This window comes from Rhineura floridana, chromosome 15 (genome assembly GCF_030035675.1).
Source record: "Rhineura floridana isolate rRhiFlo1 chromosome 15, rRhiFlo1.hap2, whole genome shotgun sequence".
Taxonomy (NCBI): Eukaryota; Metazoa; Chordata; class Lepidosauria; order Squamata; family Rhineuridae; genus Rhineura; species Rhineura floridana.
Genome location: NC_084494.1, coordinates 5,042,057 through 5,061,532, shown reverse-complemented (window position 1 = coordinate 5,061,532; position 19,476 = coordinate 5,042,057). Strand labels below are relative to the sequence as shown.

General features: G+C 45.8%; 1 protein-coding gene across 2 annotated transcripts in view; it reads left to right on the top strand.

Annotated features, from left to right (window-relative positions):
* The window catches only part of NT5C1A (5'-nucleotidase, cytosolic IA), a 40,183-nt gene that overhangs the window by 7,439 nt on the left and 13,268 nt on the right, over positions 1-19,476 (top strand). The window contains exon 2 of one of the 2 annotated variants that reach the window (XM_061597323.1): positions 17,535-17,702. The exons of the other annotated variant lie outside the window; for it this stretch is intronic. Coding sequence (XP_061453307.1) covers positions 17,535-17,702 — 168 coding nt within the window. The remainder of the gene's footprint in view (positions 1-17,534; positions 17,703-19,476) is intronic. 2 annotated transcript variants of the gene reach the window in all.

The following is a 19,476-nucleotide window of genomic DNA, read 5'->3' as shown; positions in this document are numbered from 1 at the left end:
TTCCAGACAACCTGTTATTCAGCACAGGGAAGCTAGTCAAGGCTGGCTGTTCACTGAGCACTCATCCTGGTTTGTTTGTGGGGAGGTGAGACAACGTTGCATCAAAGCCAGTGTTCTCCCACACTTTCCAGTGCATTTCCCCATCACTTTCCTCATTGCAAAAAGTCTGATCTTTTCGGGAAGCACGTTTGTTGCACAAGACCTCCCAGTCAGCTGCAATTGCGCAACTTCAGTTTGGAGGTATGTGATTTATTCCCACCCGAAAATAGCAACAGCGTGGAAGTGCCCTGTGTTAGTTGTCCATTTAGTTACTAGTTTCCACGTACTTTGACAGCTGCAAAGCTGGTGCAGGAGGAGGGAGTGGGATCTGGCCTGTACAGGTCACTAATGGCCTGCATAGACTATCCGTTAGTCGTGTTCTTCTCTGTCGTTCACTTCTCCTTTCTAGGAATCAGCTTTGTCACTTTAACCCTCCCTTCATGAACCTGGTGCCCTCCAGATGTTTTGGACTACAACTCTGACCAGTCCCAGCATCAGACGGCTGTGCTGCTAGAGGCTGATGGGAGTTGTAGTCCAAAACATCTGGAGGGCACCAGATTGGTGAAGGCTGCTTTAACCCTTCCTTTTCCAAAACATTGCCTTTATATCTTTCTTTTTTCCCTTCCCGCTCCCCAACTGCACCAAGGGAAACATCGTGATCGGGAGTATTTTACCCTTACCCCCCCACACACACACACCCCATGGCCCCAGTAAAAATTATCCCCCAACATTTTGGGCTGGAGGAAGGAAGAAAGGGAGGCAGATCACTTGGCTACAGAATTTTATCTAGATAAACTTTTTACAGAGAGCTGTGAATCCACATCCAGCTTACAGTAGAAGAACAGTGACAAGAGGCAGTGATGGCCACTGTCAAGAACCTGTCATAAACCTGACCCAGTTTGGTCCCAGGACTCAATTCCCCAACCCAGGCAATTGATCCTGGCAAGGCACAACCCATGCCTCCCTTACCAGGGCTGACTAAGCCAACAACAACCCTGCAAGGTACGTAGACTGCCACCACCCCTTAAACTGGTCAACCACTCTGGGCCAAGGGGAAACCCAAAGTGCCAGAAACAGACCTGCCAAGGATTTCAGAAGACAAGAGCCAAAGATGCACTCCTTGTCTTGGAGCCTTAAGGCAAAATACCCATTTATATGGTAGTCTGTGGGCAAATCACCAAGGTACCAGATTCAGAGCCACACTACTGAAATGAACACACACTAATAAATAAGAAGTGGCTGCCTTCAAGTCGATTCTGACTTATGGCGACCCTACAAATAGGGCTTTCATGGTAAGCGGTATTCAGAGGGGGTTTACTATTGCCTTCCTCTGAGGCTGAGAGGCAGTGACTGGCCCAAGGTCACCCAGGGAGCTTCATGGCTGTGTGGGGATACGAACTCTGGTCTCCTAGGTAAAACACCTTAACCACTACACCACACTGGGTCTCTAAATAAGAAGGTTTTTTTTTTCCATTTTCTATCTGCTATCCAGGCTATACATCTCTGGGGTGATGTGGAACCATGAAGTTATTCAACTGTTATCTCTTTGTAAGTATAGATAACAGTAGCTTTATTAAATAGAATATAAGTGCACAAAAAGAGCAGCAAAACTGTTCCTTAAACCCCACACCCAGAGGGCTAGGTAAAATACAGAGAGTTACAGTCACAAAACAAAATAACAAAACTATTTAGCCTATTCTATACTTACAAAGAGATAACAGTTGAATAACTTCACTGTTCCACATCTCCCCAGAGATGTATAGCCTGGATAGCAGATGGAAAATGGAACCCCCCCACAGGTAACACAACAGCATAATGGAACCCAGGGGAACAAAGGCTAAAGTCGTAGTCCTATACTTATGGGAAAATCCCTAGCAACAGCCAGGAATCAGTTAGCCAATCTGGGGGCTCTCAGGTGATGAAATGCTTCTGGAGTTTTTGTGCCCAAGTGGCACATACTCTCCAAACCTTCGCAGGCCTGGGCCTTGATTGTACCAGTCTCGGCTGATAAGCAGGTGTTCTTGCTTGCTAATTAACTAACTTCAGCTGTGGAAAAATGCGAGTCATTGCTATTCACAGAGGCCCCACAATTCTTTGTCACAGAGCCATTTTAAAAATCAGGTGTTCTGCACAGCCATCAGCTTGGATGGCTTTGAAAGAAGATTAGACAAATTTATGGAAGACAATAACCCTATCAAGAGCTACTAGTCACAATGGCTCTGCTCTGCTTCCATAGTCGGAGGCAGGATGCTTCTGAATACCAGTTGCTGGAAATGGCACGAGGGGAGAGTGCTCTTGTGGTCAGGTCCTGCATGCAGGCTTCCCATAAGGGCATTTGGTTGGCCTCTGTGAGAATAGATGGGCTGGACTAGATGGCCACTGGCCTGACCCAGCAGGCTCTTCTTCGGTTCTTATGGATGCTTTGAAGTTGCCCATGTCTGGAATTGCCCCTAGTTTCCCATTTGTTGAAGGAAAAACTCTAAAACTCAATTTGTTTTAAAATCAAACTGCCAGAAGGACAGAGTTTTATTAAGCAAGAAACATACACTGATGTACATCAGGAGAGAGAGTCAAAGAGTCTCCCTCCTGAACCATGGACCCATAGGCTTATATAGTTTTACATATGTCACATAGAACCTACTAGATTTATCCCATACATGGTAAGCTGGCCATTTCTGTTGGAAGTGGGGCAAGAGCAGCTCCTGTTTTGTTCTGTTGTTTGCGCCCCAGAAGGAAGACAGAGCTAGGGTCCTCCAGATGGATAGGCTTGTTTACCTTTACCTGTGTTGCTCTGACTGACTTCCTTCTGTCGCTAGACTGTGACATCTTTAGGGAAGCTTACCTGCCCCCCCTTCCTCCCTTTCCACTCCTTTGTTCTCCGACTGTCCGGGAGAGAGGAGACATCCCTTTGTCTCTGCTGTCTCCAAGCCATGAGGCTAACTCCCGCACCTGGGCGTTACGCCTCCAACTTAGTTAGTTAGTTAGAACCAGGTTTGCTTTTCTATCTACTATGTATTTCTATAACTAAAGTAGTTTTTCTTATTTTACTAAGTCTCCAGTCTCAGTGATGCTGATGCAGGGTAAAAGCCTGCTTTCTTAGGCAAATGCACACACACGCTGGCACACACGCATTTCAACATCTGCTGATACTCTGCTGCTGTGGTGTTGCTTTAAATTAAATTAATCACACAAACACACAGAGCAACAAGGGTTATGGGGCCCAGCAAACTAAGTTGAATGCAAGTTGTAGCTGAAGCTAAAAGTGCTTGTGTGTAATTTACAAGGGAGACTTTAAGTTAGAAAGAAAAGCAGAAAAGGATAGAAAATGATGGCTGAAGTATCAATGCTCGAGAGACGTGTTCCGAGGCTTGAAAAAGATAACTACGAATTATGGGATATAAGATTCACAGAACTCCTAGAAGGAGAAGGTTTAAACGGAATCTTGACTGATCCTGAACCCTCGGCTGATGATGATAACACAACGGCTTCATGGAGACGTAAGCATGCAAAAGTAAGGTCTCTGCTTATTTCTGCACTATCAGACGAGGCATTAAATATTTGTGCTGGATGTAACAGTGCAAAGGAAATGTATGACAAACTAGGAGGAGTCTATAACAAGAAAACAAAGAGCCACATCATGTACCTTTACAAGGAGTTATTTTCTCTGAAGGAGACTGCTGAAAGAGGCAGTCTGAATAAGCACATAGAAAAGTTTTCAGAACTTTTGGCTAAGCTTGAGAGATGTGGCAGAGTTCTGGATCATGAATTGAAGAAAGCCTTGCTTTTGAGCCCTCTTAATCAGGATCATAAATTAATTTCCTGCGTGCTAGAAAGTTCTAACCAAAGTCTGAGTCAGCTTATATCGTATTTAAAAGACCAGGACTTTAGAGAAAGGCGGGAACTGGAGGCTATGTTGGAGCAAGAAGCAAACCTTGCTAGAGGCAGACATGAAAGGAACAAAAGAATGAGTCACCACCCGAATCCACAAAAGGGCAAAGACAAACACAGCAACGGGTTTCACATGCAAACTCCAAAGCCTGACTTCAAACAGAGGCCGGCTGAAGTCAGAGATGCCCCTAGGCAGAGAAAGCCCAAAACAGAGACTTCTAGCTACTATGTGTCTGATCAGGGCAAGAATGATTGCAAAAGCAGTTTTTTAATTGATTCAGGATCCACCTCACATATTGTAATTGATAGAAACCTGTTTAAAAGTTTTAAAAATCACAAGCAAAAGATACTTACAGTGTCTGGACAAGAATTCTTTTGTGAAGGAATTGGTACAGTAGAATTGCTATGCAAAGTGCCACATGGGGAAAGACGGATGGAACTTAAGGAATGTCTTTATGTTCCAGATTTTAAAGACAATTTAATAAGTGCGACAAGAATAATCAAGTTTGGAGGTGAACATATGAGTGGAGAATTTTGCCATGTTCTAGATGAAGGAGGAATAAGTTGCACTACAAAATTGAAAAATGGACTTTTAATTTTAGAATACTGTACATTGAAACTATGCATGCAAATGTGGTCAAGGAAACCAGTGATTCTGAATGCTTGCATATCTGGCATAGAAGAATGGGACATGCCAGCTTAGCTAGAGTAACTGCTCTAGAGAAAGACAATTTGGCAAGAGGCATTAAATTGAGACAGTGCAATTGTACACAGACTTGCAAGTGCTGTATTAAAACCAAAAGTGTGAAGCCAAAATGTCCTAAGACAAATGAGAGGAAAACCAAAAAGCCTCTAGAGTTAATCCACACTGATCTTTGTGGGCCAATGAAAGTGCCGTCCCAAGGTGGAAATGTATACATGCTCAATTTTATAGATGACTACTCCAGGTATACTGCAATATACCTCCTAAAGGAGAAAAGTCAAGTACTTCCAAAAGTGAAGGACCATGTTAGGATTGTGTCCAACAAATTTGGCAGAAAGCCACAGATCATAATATCTGCTAATGGAGGGGAGTATGTGTCTAGAGCTATGCAAAACTTTCTCCGTGAGGAAGGCATAGAGCACCAGACCACAGTTGTGTACAACCCAGAGCAGAATGGGGTCTTGGAGAGAATGAACAGGACCCTTCAACAAATGGTTCATTCCTTGTTGGAAGATGTGCAGTTACCAAAGAAGTACTGGGGAGAAGCTGCGGTTACTGCCACTTACCTGCAGAACCGACTTCCTGCATCTGCAACCATTTGAGCTGTGGCATGGTAGGACACCAAGTATGTCTCACCTTCATGTATTTGGGTGCAAGGCCTTTGTGCACATCGCAAAACAAAAGAGATCCAAACTTGACAACACTGCCAGGGAAGTAATATTTATTGGATATTCTCCAACGCAAAAGGGATACAGAGTAATAGATCCCAAAACTGGCAAAGTTGAAGTATGCAGAGCTATCCATTTTGATGAAAGAAAGTGCACACAGTGACCAGAAGGGGCGCCACACCAAACAGATGACAGCGAAATGGAAGAACAAGCTGAGTTATTCTTCCACCACAGAAGGTATAACAATATACCTGCAGAGGAAGATGAGGAGTCTGAACCAGAAGGGGCAACAGAGCCAGAAAGGGCAGCCAAAGCGCCAGCACCCAGACGCTCTGAACGCACCAACAGAGGTGTACCACCAGAGAGACTTGCTTACTTCCTGAGAGATGAACTTCCAGAACCAGAGACCTGGAAAGAGATTGATGCCTTACCCAAAGCCGAAGCTGAGAGGTGGAGGCAGCCAGCCAAGGAAGAGCTGGAATCTCTACACCGAAGCAAAACTTGGACACTGACCAAGCTTCCTCAAGGAAGGAAAGCTGCAGGCTACAAGAGGAAATTCAAGAAGAAGCCAAATGCTAAAGAAAAGCCTGTATATGAGTACTGTTACCAAGCCAGATGTGGTGGTAGAGGTGGGATACCTGTGCTGAAAAACCAGCTCGCCAACCAAAAGGGACTGGGAAGCAAGCAAGTATGCAACAGACTCTTGGAGTCAGAAGGGGTGAGTTCACGCACCAAGTACATAGACGTGAAGCACCCACCTACTGCAGAGGACTACTCAAGATGGAGTATTGCCCAACAGGAGACATGACTGCAGACGCTCTCACGAAGACGTTGGGCAAAGTCAGACATTGCAAGCTGCAAGACAAGACGAATCTCGTGGACTGAACCAAACACTCATTGAGAAGGGGTGTTGGAAGTGGGGCAAGAGCAACTCCTGTTTTGTTCTTTTGTTTGTGCTCCAGAAGGGAGATAGAGCTAGGGTCCTCCAGATGGATAGGCTTGTTTACCTTTACCTGTGATGCTCTGACTGACTTCCTTCTGTCGCTAGACTGTGACATCTTTAGGGAAGCTTACCTGCCCTTCCTCCTTCCTCCCTTTCCACTCCTTTGTTCTCTGACTGTCCGGGAGAGAGGAGACATCCCTTTGTCTCTGCTGTCTCCAAGCCATGAGGCTAACTCCCGTACCTGGGCATTACACCTCCAACTTAGTTAGTTAGAACTAGGTTTGCTTTTCTATCTACTATGTATGTCTATAGATAAAGTAGCTTTTCTTATTTTACTAAGTCTCCAGTCTCAGTGATGCTGATGCAGGATAAAAGCCTGCTTTCTTAGGCAAACGCACGCACAAGCTGGCACACTCACATTTCAACATCTGCTGATACTCTGCTGCTGTGGTGTTGCTTTAAACAAAATTAAGCACACAAACACACAGCGCAACAATTTCATGGGGAGTGGTTACTAATACACATCATATATCTCCTCCTCCTTAGAGTAGTGAGGAGAGATTTGCAGAGCATGTGTCAAGTGTATGTACTCGTGTCAGGTGTGACATACTCCTAACCACTATTTTAGCTAGTAGCAGACACAAACCTTTAACAGAAAGATTTCACATATCTCTGTTGCCCACAATTCCCCTTTCTCCCCTGTTAGCTGGCATCACATGGAACTTCCTCATTTCCCTTTGTGAAGATGTACCTTAAGATGTAATAGAAAGCCTCCCAGGTCTTATAAGCAAATATAAGCATATTGATTATAGAATCCTCCTTATCAGAAAGGACAAGCTCTATTATCCTTTCACACATTCAAGCCTCTTTACCCTTAGAATATAAGAGATCAACCCTCTGCTGCCTCCTGGGAAATGGCTTCAAGATCTGCTGTGGAACTTTTTTCCAATGATGCTGATGGACTCTCAGGACTTTATCCAACACTCTTTTGACTAGAGCACTGATGCAGCTTCTGGGTCCAGGGATGGGAAAGAAGCAGAAAACAAAAGAGACAAGCCAGGAAAGATGGAAAAGAGAGCTAGGTCCCCCTCAGCCCATGAGTTTGAAGGATATTTGGTTTTGGGGCTATGGATGGAGTTTTAAAATTGTGTTTTCATATGCCCTGGGACCTTCTGGTAAAGGGTAGGTAAGAAATACTACTACTACTACTACTGTGTGTGTTATGATGGACTACTTCAGCCACTTTCCCACATCGTGCAAGGGAAATGCACTGCTCTGATTAAATTTGCTCCTCCCCACCCTGCGTACACACCATGCATGTAGAGCACACTAGTCCCCTCAAAGAGTGCTTGGAGCTGTAGTTTACCCCTCACAGAGCTGCAGATCCTAAATCTTTGGGGGAAGTCATGCCTTGCACCTCATGCATTTAGTTTGGCCCTCAGCTTGGTGTTCGCTTGGGGCCCTTCACTGAAATTTTTTACTCCACAAGTCTGCAGACTTGTGTGGGACTCCAGGGTTCCTTCTTTTCCTTTTCCCCGTTGCTCCCTGGCCCAGATGCTGGCAGCCTGTGCCAGCTGGCGGCCTCATTTTGCTCAAGGGATGGCCCCGTTTCAGCAGCACTGCAAAATGTGGACTCCTGCAAAACAGACTGCCATGTGAAGAGAGAAAGCCACAGCTGAAGTCCAATGCAGGGGTATTCCTAAGCACAGGCCCATAGAAACACATACATAGATATGCTAATTCATGCAAATAGATGCAATTATCTAACAGGCAAATTTAGAATCTAAATGTCACAGAAGGCAAGCCAACGAATTTCTCACCCAGATCAGCCCAGATAAATCCTTATGTTTCACCTCAGATCAGTTCCTCTTAAATTCATTTATGCCCCGTTCATTTCCCAGCACAGGCTGCTCAAAATCAGTTCAATTCCCCTTCAGTCATTCTCATTCATTGCTACCAGATAATCTCCAGATAAAGTCATATTTAATTAATTAATTAAATTAATAAATATCCTACCTAGTTACCTTGATCACCCACCAATTCAGTTTCCCCCAAATTCATTACCCACCCAGAAATGCTTGTAGCACTGAGCAAAAGATCTGGGGGCCCATGAGCCATAGGTCCACCCATAAGAACATAAGGAGAGCCCTGTAGCTGGATCAGGCCAGTCACCCTTCCATCCAGCATCCTGTTCTCACAGTGGCCATCTAGAAGCCAGTCAGCATGAAAGGTGAGGCTGTGTGTTAGCTACTGAGAAGTGTCTTCTCAGTGACTGACTCATGTCCTTTCACTCTGATTGACTCTAGTCAGCACAAACAGACAAGGCTTCTTCTGAGTCATTAACACATTCCCCTTTTATGATGATTAGTTCATTCAGAGGGACCTGGCTGGGACCCTGTTCCCAAAAAAGTAAGAGGTCTATGACCCCCTGCAGCCCTGGATGACTACACCTCTCAGTCCATTTCTGGCAACTTTCAGGGGTGAAATAGCTTGCGTCACTTGTGATGGTAACATTGGCCCTTTACTTTCTCATCGCATCATGATCTTTCTGACCTCCTTGGGATGCAAGGGTCTGATTGGAAACCCAGTGGATTCAACCAAATCACCTCCTCTATGATTCCACAATATTTCTGCTAAACTTAACCCCTCACCCCAGTCAGGAGTGCAGAGGAGAAGGAGGAGACTGTAACTGGAAGAGAGCTGGCCTATTTCTCCCCCATGCTAAAACTACTGGGTTCTTCTTCTGCTTGCATTCATGCAACCATTCCCTTTCTTCTCCTCCCTGCCAGCCAGGGGGTGCTTTCTAGATCTAGACACCTCATTGGCATTCCCCTGACCTTGTGTAACCTCGGCTGTTGCTAGAGGATAAAGGGGGCTTGTTCAGGAGTATGGCCATCTCCTGGATCCTTGCAACACCTGAAGGTCACTGAAGGGCACTAGATCAACAGGGCCTGGTGAAGGTCCTGAGAAGGTTTCTGTGCCTTGATAGGGGAGACCTGCCACAGAAAGAAGAGTGCAGCAACAAGATTTGCCTGGGTTTTCATACTGTACACTTCTTGTTATTTAACTGGTGAAATGCCCATTATTACAATCAGCAAGGTGGGTAGGCAGAGGGACTGCCTGAGCCCGTGCTAGGCCAGGGCAGGCCTTGATGGCAAATGCTGCTCCCTGTTAACCAGGGATGAGGCCTTCTCTTCTGGCCACTGACCCTGGGAAATCGCTGTCCAAGGCTGTGAACACACAGGTTGCTGGAGCAAAGCGTTTCCATTAGCCAAACCTGGAGGGGGAACGGGTTGATCTGCTGATCAGTTGCAAAATCTCTTTGAAGCTGAATTTTAAAAACAGACACTCGCGGTGCTCTCACCAGGTTTTGCAGTAAAAAGGGGCAGGGTTTGGCCAGCATTGTTTGCCCCCATTTTCAGAACAGAGAGGTGAAGACACACTGGAACCAGTAGAACAGTGAGTGTGTTTCTACCCCAAGTGTTGCTAGAGTTCTTGTTCTATTTATTTATTAAATATCTATTTATTTCATTCCATTTATGAATTACTTCCAATGAAGCATCTGGAAGTGATTTAACAATTAAAAACATCAAAAATCAAAACATCTATAAAGCAGTTTCATATATAAAAACAATTAAATGCCATGTCCAATACATGGGATAAAAATCTCCACTTTTTAAAAGACTTGTTGAAGGGAAATTTCTTCAAAAGACAATAGTCACCACACTAAAGGTCTGATTTCTGCATCCTATGGGATGGAGTTCCTGATTGGACAGTATCTGCAGGAGGTCCTCTACTGCAAGCACAGTGATTGGTTGGAGATATAAGGGTGAGACAATCTTTTAGGACTCAGCTACCTCCCCCAAATGCATATACCATACATTGAAAGCACATTTAAAGCCCTCAGAGAGGTAGAATTTCCAACACCCTTAACAAACTACAGTTCCCAAGATTTTTGGGGTGTGTGTGTGCTTTAAACCTATGGTGTGTACACAGCCTAAATCACAGTGAGGAGAGGACACATTGTATCTCCAGTGCATATGTGTGTAAATTCAGTGCAGGAGCACTAAAGCAACATGCAATGCATATAGCCTGCCATGTCGCCCACCCTGCAGCCAATGGGGTGTATTCTGAATTGTTACTAATATATGATGTGACAAATGTGTATTTCTAGCTTATGTCAAACAGAAGAAAAATGCCCTCTTTGTTTTCGACCAGGAGTGGGGAACTTTTGGTCCTCCAGATGTTACTGAACTACAAATCCCATCAGCCCAAGCAAGCATGGCCAATGGCCAGGGATGATGGGAGTTGTCGTTCAACAACATCTGGAGGGCCAAAGGTTCCCCACACCTGGTTTAAATGACTGAAGGACAAGCTATTGCAGGGTAAACAAACAAAGCAGGCAACACAGAGTTCATCAACGTGCAAAAATGCAGGGCTGAGGAACTGGGAGTTGACTGTGGCCCTGCACGTCTCTATATCTGGCCTCTGGGCAGAGCTTGGAAAAGTTACTTTTTTGAACTACAACTCCCATCAGCCCAATCCAGTGGCCATGCTGGCTGGGGCTGATGGGAGTTGTAGTTCAAAAAAAGTAACTTTTCCAAGCTCTGCCTCTGGGATATCATTCCCCAGGCCACACCACCCCCACGGTATTCTGATCATGCGTCTTGCGTGCCTGGATGGAGGACAGAGAGGGCTGTCTGAGTGTGTGTAGAAACTAGTCCACAGTCATTGCTTTGCCGTCATTTGCCTGTGGCCCCTGGCACCCTCACTGGCATGTGGCCCCTGGGAGGTTGGGCAGAAGGGAGTGTGGCACTCGGGATGAAAAAGATTCACCACCCTGCAATAATGTGCGAGCATTGCGGCAGAGCTTCAGGCAGCGATTCTTGTTACAAAATCCAGGCGTTGCAAGTGTGACTCTGTTTTCGTCTGTGAAACATTGTGGGTCTGCAGTGAATGTGAGCCAAGCATCGCTAGTCCCAGGCAGAGACACCCCCGAGGGCTCCCGTTGATGGAGGTCATGCCACTCACCTTGTGGCAGAAAGAGTGGGCAGGTTTGCCCACATTGCAGCAAGCTGAGCGCTGTACTCCCCTCCAGGCCCCCAACCCTGTGGGAAACATTGATAGCCTTTGTTGGCAGGGCTCCTGCGCCTTTGAACAGCCATGTGATGGGTAATAATTTGGCAGATGAAGCTTTTCATGGTCTAAAGAGAAAGTAATAGGGTAGTCACCTGCTAAATTTCTGTTTGTCAGGCTGATACGGAAGGTACAAGTGCCTTCTCAGAAAAATGTTGACAGTCATATTGCTCAGTTATCCCTTGAGAAATCACTCTGGGGACAGCCCCCTGCCATCTCTAGCTGTAACAGGAAAAGGGGCTTTATAGGTCAAGACTCAAAAACAGCACCTCAGAGGCAAGAGGCGCCCTAAGGTGGGGTCCTCCCAGCAATACACACAGCAGGAGCGTGAGCTATTTTTTAGCACTGCCAGTTAACAGTTTCATCTGCCAACCAGAGACAGATGGATGTGGATATGGCTATATTCTTAAAAGATATGATGTGCCTTTGGGCTACATGGTCTCTCAAGATGCATATAATAAAATCAACAAACAGAAAAACTGAGGACTAAAATCTAGAGGAAGACTAAAGCCATCCATTGCAGAAATGAGAACATTTTCAACAGTCCAAGTGCCTGGAAAAATGAGAATGGCTTGCCCATTTGCTGCAAGCATAGGTGTGCAACCTCAAATGCAGCCCTCACCTTTGGCCAATGTGGCTTGTCAATTGTCCCCTGCTGCTTCTGGTGCCACCAAATTTGCCATAGCCAAAATTGCCACTAACCCAGCCAGATGCCACATAAAAACTCCTGGGATATTGATGTCGGGAGGGGGGTGGGTTATGTCTACAGAAGAGGTAGAGAACTGCATCTGGTTGGCAGGCTGGATCTTGACTTCTCCCAACACCCCAGGCCCTTTCAACAGGTGGGTGGGACCACACACATATCAGTCACATGCCATTACCATGATGCCAGGTGAAGTGTTTTCCTTTGTCCACATGATTTGACATCAAACCACATGGGCAAAAGCACAGGGCTTTGTAGGCACTGCAAACCCTGCTTTTGGCAGGGAGCCATGTCTTTACCTGTTCCACACCTGACATCATATATGATGATTGTAAAACTGAGTCGTCAACTTAATCACCCTGCAACCTCTTAAGAGCTATAAAAATAATATTTCAGCTAATTAGTAACTAATTATTCCCACATTTTTGAGAATTGTTGTTAGCAGGGGAGTTAATAACTAGTTAATAACTGACTTATCTTGAATGACTAATGATGCAATAATGTTTCATATTTTGCCTTTTTGAAATCTGGAGAGGTGGTGTTAGGAAGGTGTGTTTGCTTATCTTTTACGTGAAGCTTCTGCAAAGGCCTCTAGTTTGCTGTTGCACTCCAGGTTTGTTCTGCCAGGCTTGCTCTACATTACGTTTGCAAGAGAGCAGATCAGGGCAAGAAATGGATTCTACTGGGAACTGTGCATTGAACAGGGTGTGTGTGTGCGTGTGTGATGGAGGGTTGGTCTTGGGCAGGCATTCAGGCTTGCGGTGGGATGTGAGTGGAGCCACGGCGCTGTTTGTGGTTCCCTCTCTTTTTCTTTTCACAGCCTCACGGGGCACGAGTGCACCAAGCAGGAGGACACTCCTCATGGTTTGAATTTCCCCTGTTCTTGATGCTGCTGCAGCAGTGCTTAAGTCATCACTGCAGGAAGCATCACAAGTTCCCTCTCACGGACATAGCTCAGGAGTGGGGAACCTCAGGCACTGAGGCCAATGTGGCCCTTCAAACCTCTCTTTCTGGCCCCCAGAACACTCCCCTAGCCACATCCTCACTTACCCTGCTCTGCACCCTCTTTGAGTGATTTTGGATGAAACGGATTATTTGGATCCATACCAATTGGGTTTCAGGACTGGACATGGAACTGAAACAGCCTTGGTCGCTCTGGTTGATGATATGAGGAGGGCATTAGATAGGGGAGAATTCACCTTTCTTGTCCTCCTCGATCTCTCAGCGGCTTTTGATACTGTCGACCACAGTATCCTTTTACATCGCCTGGAGGAATCGGGAATAGGAGGCACTGTACTACGGTGGTTCCATTCCTTTCTTTCCGACAGGCATCAACAGGTAGCATTGGGGGAGGAGGTTTCAGACCCTTGGCCTCTCAATTGTGGTGTGCCACAGGGCTCTATCCTCTCTCCCATGCTATTTAATATCTATATGAAGCTGCTGGGGACAATCATCAGGAGATTTGGGCTGCAGTGTCACCAATATGCGGATGACACTCAGCTCTATCTCTCGTTTAAATCTTCACCAGAGTCTGCTGTGGAGACCATGTCCAAGTGCCTGGAATCCGTGAGTGGATGGATGGGAAGGAACAGGCTGAAGTTGAATCCTGATAAGACTGAGGTGCTACTCGTGGGAGACAAGGGAGGGCTGGAAGATGTTGACCTGGTGTTCGACGGGGTGAAATTGCCCCTGAAGGACCAGGTCTGCAGCCTTGGGGTTGTTCTTGATTCCAAGCTGTCCATGGAGGCTCAGATTTTGGCAGTGAGCCGGGCAGCTTGGTATCAATTACACCTCATTCGTAGACTGCAGCCCTACCTTCCTGCTCATCAGCTCCCACTGGTGGTACATGCCCTGGTCACCTCTCGGTTGGATTACTGTAATGCGCTGTATGTGGGGTTACCCTTGAAAACGGTCCGGAAATTACAACTTATACAAAATGCTGCGGCTCGACTACTTACAAACTGTCGCCGCCGGGAACACATCACCCCAGTATTGTTTGACCTACACTGGCTCCCAGTTATTTTCCGGGCCCAATTCAAGGTGTTGGTATTAACCTTTAAATCCCTATACGGTCTCGGCCCAATTTACCTGATGGAGCGCCTCCAGCGCCACCAACCATGCCGCCCAACAAGATCAGCCACACAGGACCTTCTCTCAGTCCCGCCAACTAAAACAGCTAGGTTGGCGGGGACAAGAGAGAGGGCATTTTCAGTGGCGGCCCCCACTCTCTGGAACTCCCTCCCGTATGACCTTCAACATGCCCCTTCCCTGAATGTATTCCGCCAAGCTTTGAAGACCTGGCTCTTCAGACAGGCCTTTGGGACTTACGGGGAGGGTTAAATTTTTACGACGAATAGCCTACTACTCTGTACTGGAACTGTTTTATTGTTTTATTGTTATATTGTATTTTATGATGTATTTTATTATGATGTAATGTATTGTTGTTAAATTGTATGTCGCCTAGAGTGGCCATTGGCCAGATAGGCGACCCACAAAGTAAATTATTATTATTATTATTATTATTATTTGCCTGGCTGAAGATGTCGTGGAACTCTGATCATGCCTCTTGGTTGTCTGGATAGAGGAGAGAAACACATTGTCCATACTGGCTCTTGCTTGGAATCCTGTTTTCTCCATTTGAAATTGACCTCATTAGTACGCACGGATGCACACATGCACGCGCACACACACACAACCTTTCGCAGTTGAGGATGAAGATCAAATCATTTGCTCCTGTCCACACCAGGAACCTTGTGACTTTGTGTCCCTACCTTCCGATCTGATTATTCAAATGTGTTAATTTTGCACAATCAGAGCAAGTGCACAGGAATCAGTTGAGCAGAGCACACACCTTTTTCAATAAGTTGTGTCTGCTCAGGACCTGCACAATAGCACACATCTGGGAATTCCCAATTCAGTATAAGCTTGCACGCGCATGCTTTATGTTTAGTCCTAAAATGACAGGCATTTCTAATACCAAAACAGGAAGATGGTTGTGAGAGAAATCAATACAATAATACACAGAGAAATCAGTAGAAAATTTGTCAGTTTTCCAGATCACAAATCTGATAAAAAAAAAAAACCCACACAGCTGCAGAGCTGGCTGGAGACAGGCACCACTGCTGCGGGAACAGAACTGCTGTTTGGAGGTTGTAGGGGGTATGGAAAGGAGAACAGTGAAAATGAATGTTTGATACAAATGCACACACCCCTGGAAAAAAACAAGACAATGTGGCCACTGTCTTGACTGGAGCAGTTTGGAGTCACATTTTTGAAATCTTATTGGATTATCCTTTGGTCAGGAAAATGCAAATTTACATGGGAAACACCAGTGGGATAGGAACTGCATGAGGGAAATGTCATGTGGGCCACACTACTTAAATGGGAATGCAAACAGCTTCAACTTCACATTCAGCTTAGGGGTGGATAAGTCCTGCGTGTAGAAACCAGCTTACTGTAAGCCATTATTTATTTATTTATTATTACATTTATATCCCAACTCTCTTCCAAGGAGCTCAAGGAATGATAATATCTGAAGTAGGTCTTCTTACAGGTCAGATGGTTCCTTGTGATCCCAGCGTAGCATTATTGAACTTGTTTACTGAAGGTTTAAGGGACTTCGTGTTTAAAGAATTACTAGCCCTTTTTCTGGTAGCTGCCAGACAAGTTTTAGATCAAAATTGGAAGACAGCTGTCAATCTGACACTGGAGGTATGGTATGAGAAGATCTGGACCATCGCACTCACAGAAACAACTCTCTAAGCAATTTAAGGCTCTAGAAGACACACAAAAGAAAGACAATTTTGAGGAAACGTGATACATTTTTATTCGACACCTTGGAGGCAACGTGACTAGGACACCGCTGTTGACTCATGACAATCTCTGGAGTAACCGGCTGAGACAATGAACATGATATTAACAAATACCTACAATTGTCCACAACATTGACACATGACTTGTTAAACAACATACCCCTTTGTGAACTGTATCCATTCCATAGATGTAGATTTGCTTTTTCTTGCTTTAGGGTGCCCCCTGCTTGAGCTCTCACCTCTCCCCCCACTCCTGCGAGGCAGTACATGGGGTCGGTGCAGATATAAAAATCTCTTGACATGCTCATGAGCTCACCTGCTGCACCTTGCTTTTCCTCCTCCCTCTCTGCCCTTGGGCTGACTAACGGGGAAAGACAACAAGGACCATGCAGCAAAACAACGACACCCCCCCTTGCCTACGGGGACCATGTGGGCTAATTTACAATCCTCTACTTTGAAGGTGTCCTCTATTTAGAGGGCTGTCTTGTCTACACCTTGTTTAAAGAGGAAAAAAACTTTTAAGAAGGGATAGCGGGACAGGCCTAGAAGTCATTGGCTCACCCACAGGACTTTCTCAATGCCAGACTGGATCTCCCTAGGAGGTAGGTACACATTCAAACCATACATTTATTCCACTGTTTTTCTACTATAAACAGCTGTGGCTTCCCCCAAAGAATCCTGGGAAATGTAGTTTGTGAAGGGTGCTGACAGTTGCTAGGAGGCCTCTATTCCCCTCAGAGGGCTACAATTCCAAGAGTTCTTTGTGAAGAGAGACTGACTGTTAAACCACTCTGGCAACTGTATCCCTGTGAGGGGAGCAGGGGTCTTAAGACTACGTTTTAAAACATTCTCATACCACTTTAATAGTCATGGCTTCCCCCAATGAATCCTGGGAACTGTGGTTTATTAAGTGTGCTGGGAATTGTAGCTTTGTGAGCCATGACTATTTAAAGTGATATGATATTGCTTTAAATGTATGGTGTGGATGTGGCCTGAGGTTCTTAGTTATATTGCTTCTGAAAGATATGTGGGCAACAAGCAATATGCTATTTTATTGAAATAGATCAGCTTTCCCCCCACCTGGTGCCCTCTAGATGTATAGGACTACAACTCCCATCAGCCTCAACCAGTATGACCATGGGAATTATAATTCAAACTATCTGGAGGCCACCTGGCAGAGGAAGACTGAGTAATAATATTAATTGTGTACACTTTTATGATACATCATTGATATTTTTCTGGCAATACTGAAAGCTCCGGAGGGGAGAGTGCTGTTGAGCTCAGGTCCTGTTGCAGGCTTCCCATAGGTATCTGGTTGGCCACTGTAAGAACAGGGTGCTGGCCTCATCCAGCAGGGTCTTCTTATGATCTCATCCTTCATTAGAACTGCCATACTGGATCAAACCAAAGTCCATTCTGCTTCCATCAGTGGCCAGCCAGATGCTCTGGAATGCTCACAAGGAGAGCATAAAGTGGATGGCCACCATCTCTTGTTGATTGTCCCCAACAAGAGGCCCTGGGATTCAGAGGCACACAATACATGGAAGCCCCCTTTAGCTGCTACCACAGACAGCCTATTGTCTTTCATGGGACGCAGGTGGACCCTGCCAATTCTCTCTTTCTCTGTCTTTCTGTCATGCAGCCAAAACCACAAAATGCCATCACCATTGCCGTGTCATCCAGAGCCCTGTTCCGTATGGAAGAGGAGCAGAAGATTTACAGTGAGCAGGGTGTGGAGGCCTATGTGAATTACCAACTGGATCACGAGAACGAGCCCTTTCTGCCAGGAGCAGCCTTCCCTTTTGTCAAGGTCTATTCCTTCTCTTGTGCTTTTGTTCACCTCCAGATGGAAGAAACAGAACCTGGTTCAAAATCTTGGGATAAATAATAATAATAATAATAATAAATTTAATTTCTTTGTCGCCTATCTGGCCAATGGCCACTCTAGGCGACTTACAAAATTGTTAAAATACAATTGATAAAATACAGTAATACAATATAAAAACAACACATCTGCAGCAACAATATTAAAACTGGGCAGGAGGCATTTCAGTTATAACAATTAACCCTCCCCAGATACCCCGAAGGCCTGCTGAAAGAGCCAGGTCTTTAAGGCTTTCCGAAACACATTTAAAGAAGAGGCGTGCCGGAGATCTTGTGGGAGGGAGTTCCAAAGAGTGGGGGCCGCCACTGAGAATGCCCTCTCTCTTGTACCCGCCAATCTGGCTGTTTTTGTTGGCGGGATTGAGAGAAGGCCCTGTGTGGCCGATCTTGTCGGGCGGCATAATTGGTGGCGTTGAAGGCGCTCTGTGAGATAAACTGGGCCAGAACCATGTAGGGATTTAAAGGTCAATACCAACACCTTGAATTGGGCTCGGAAAACAACTGGTAGTCAGTGTAGGTCGAACAACACTGGTGTGATGTGATCTCGGCGGCGACTATTCGTAAGTAGTCGAGCCGCCGCATTTTGTATCAGTTGTAATTTCCGGACCGTTTTCAAGGGTATCCCCACGTAGAGCGCATTACAGTAGTCCAAACGAGAGGTGACCAGGGCGTGTACCACTAGTGGGAGCTGGTGAACAGGAAGGTAGGGTTGCAGCCTTCGTATGAGGTGTAGTTGGTACCAGGCTGCCCGGCTCACTGCCGAAATCTGAGCCTCCATGGACAGCCTGGAATCAAGCACAACCCCAAGGCTGCGGACCTGGTCCTTTAGGGGTAGACTCACCCCGTTGAACTTCAGGTCAATGTCGCCCAACCTTCTCTTGTCCCCCACAAGTAGTACCTCGGTCTTATCAGGGTTCAACTTCAGCTTGAACCTGTGCTGGATGTCACTTATCATGCAGAATGCATTCTACCACCTTCGGTTGGTAGCCCAGCTACACCCCTGTCTGGACAGGGATGACCTCGCCTCAGTTGTTCATGCTCTGGTAACTTCTAGGTTGGATTACTGTAATGCGCTCTACGTAGGGCTGCCCTTGAAGACAGTTCGGAAGCTTCAGCTAGTGCAAAATGCAGCAGCCAGACTGCTGACGAGGACCAGCCGGTCAGCGCATATAACACCTGTTCTGGCCCGTTTGCACTGGCTACCTATTTGCTTCCGAGCCAGATTCAAGGTGCTGATTTTGACCTATAAAGCCTTACATGGCGTGGGACCGCAGTATCTTGTGGAATGCCTCTCCCGCTATGAACCGACCCGGTCACTTCGCTCAGCGTCTAAGGCCCTCCTCCGGGTACCAACCCATCGGGAAGCCTGGAGGACAGTTACTCGATCTAGGGCCTTTTCTGTAGTGGCCCCCGAATTGTGGAATAGCCTCCCCGAAGAAATACGCCTGGCGCCGACGCTTCTATTTTTTCGGCGCCAGGTTAAGACCTGGCTATGCTCCCAGGCATTTTAAAGCGTTTAATGTTACAATTTTAAATCTCTTTGTTTCAGTTTATTTATTGTGATATTTTGTATTTCTGTACTTTTAATCTTTTGTACACCGCCCAGAGAGCTATTCGCTATGGGCGGTTTAAAAATGAAATTAAATAAATAAATAAATAAAATCAGTAATTTAGTCCTAATGGAAGTTTTCTGAATGATC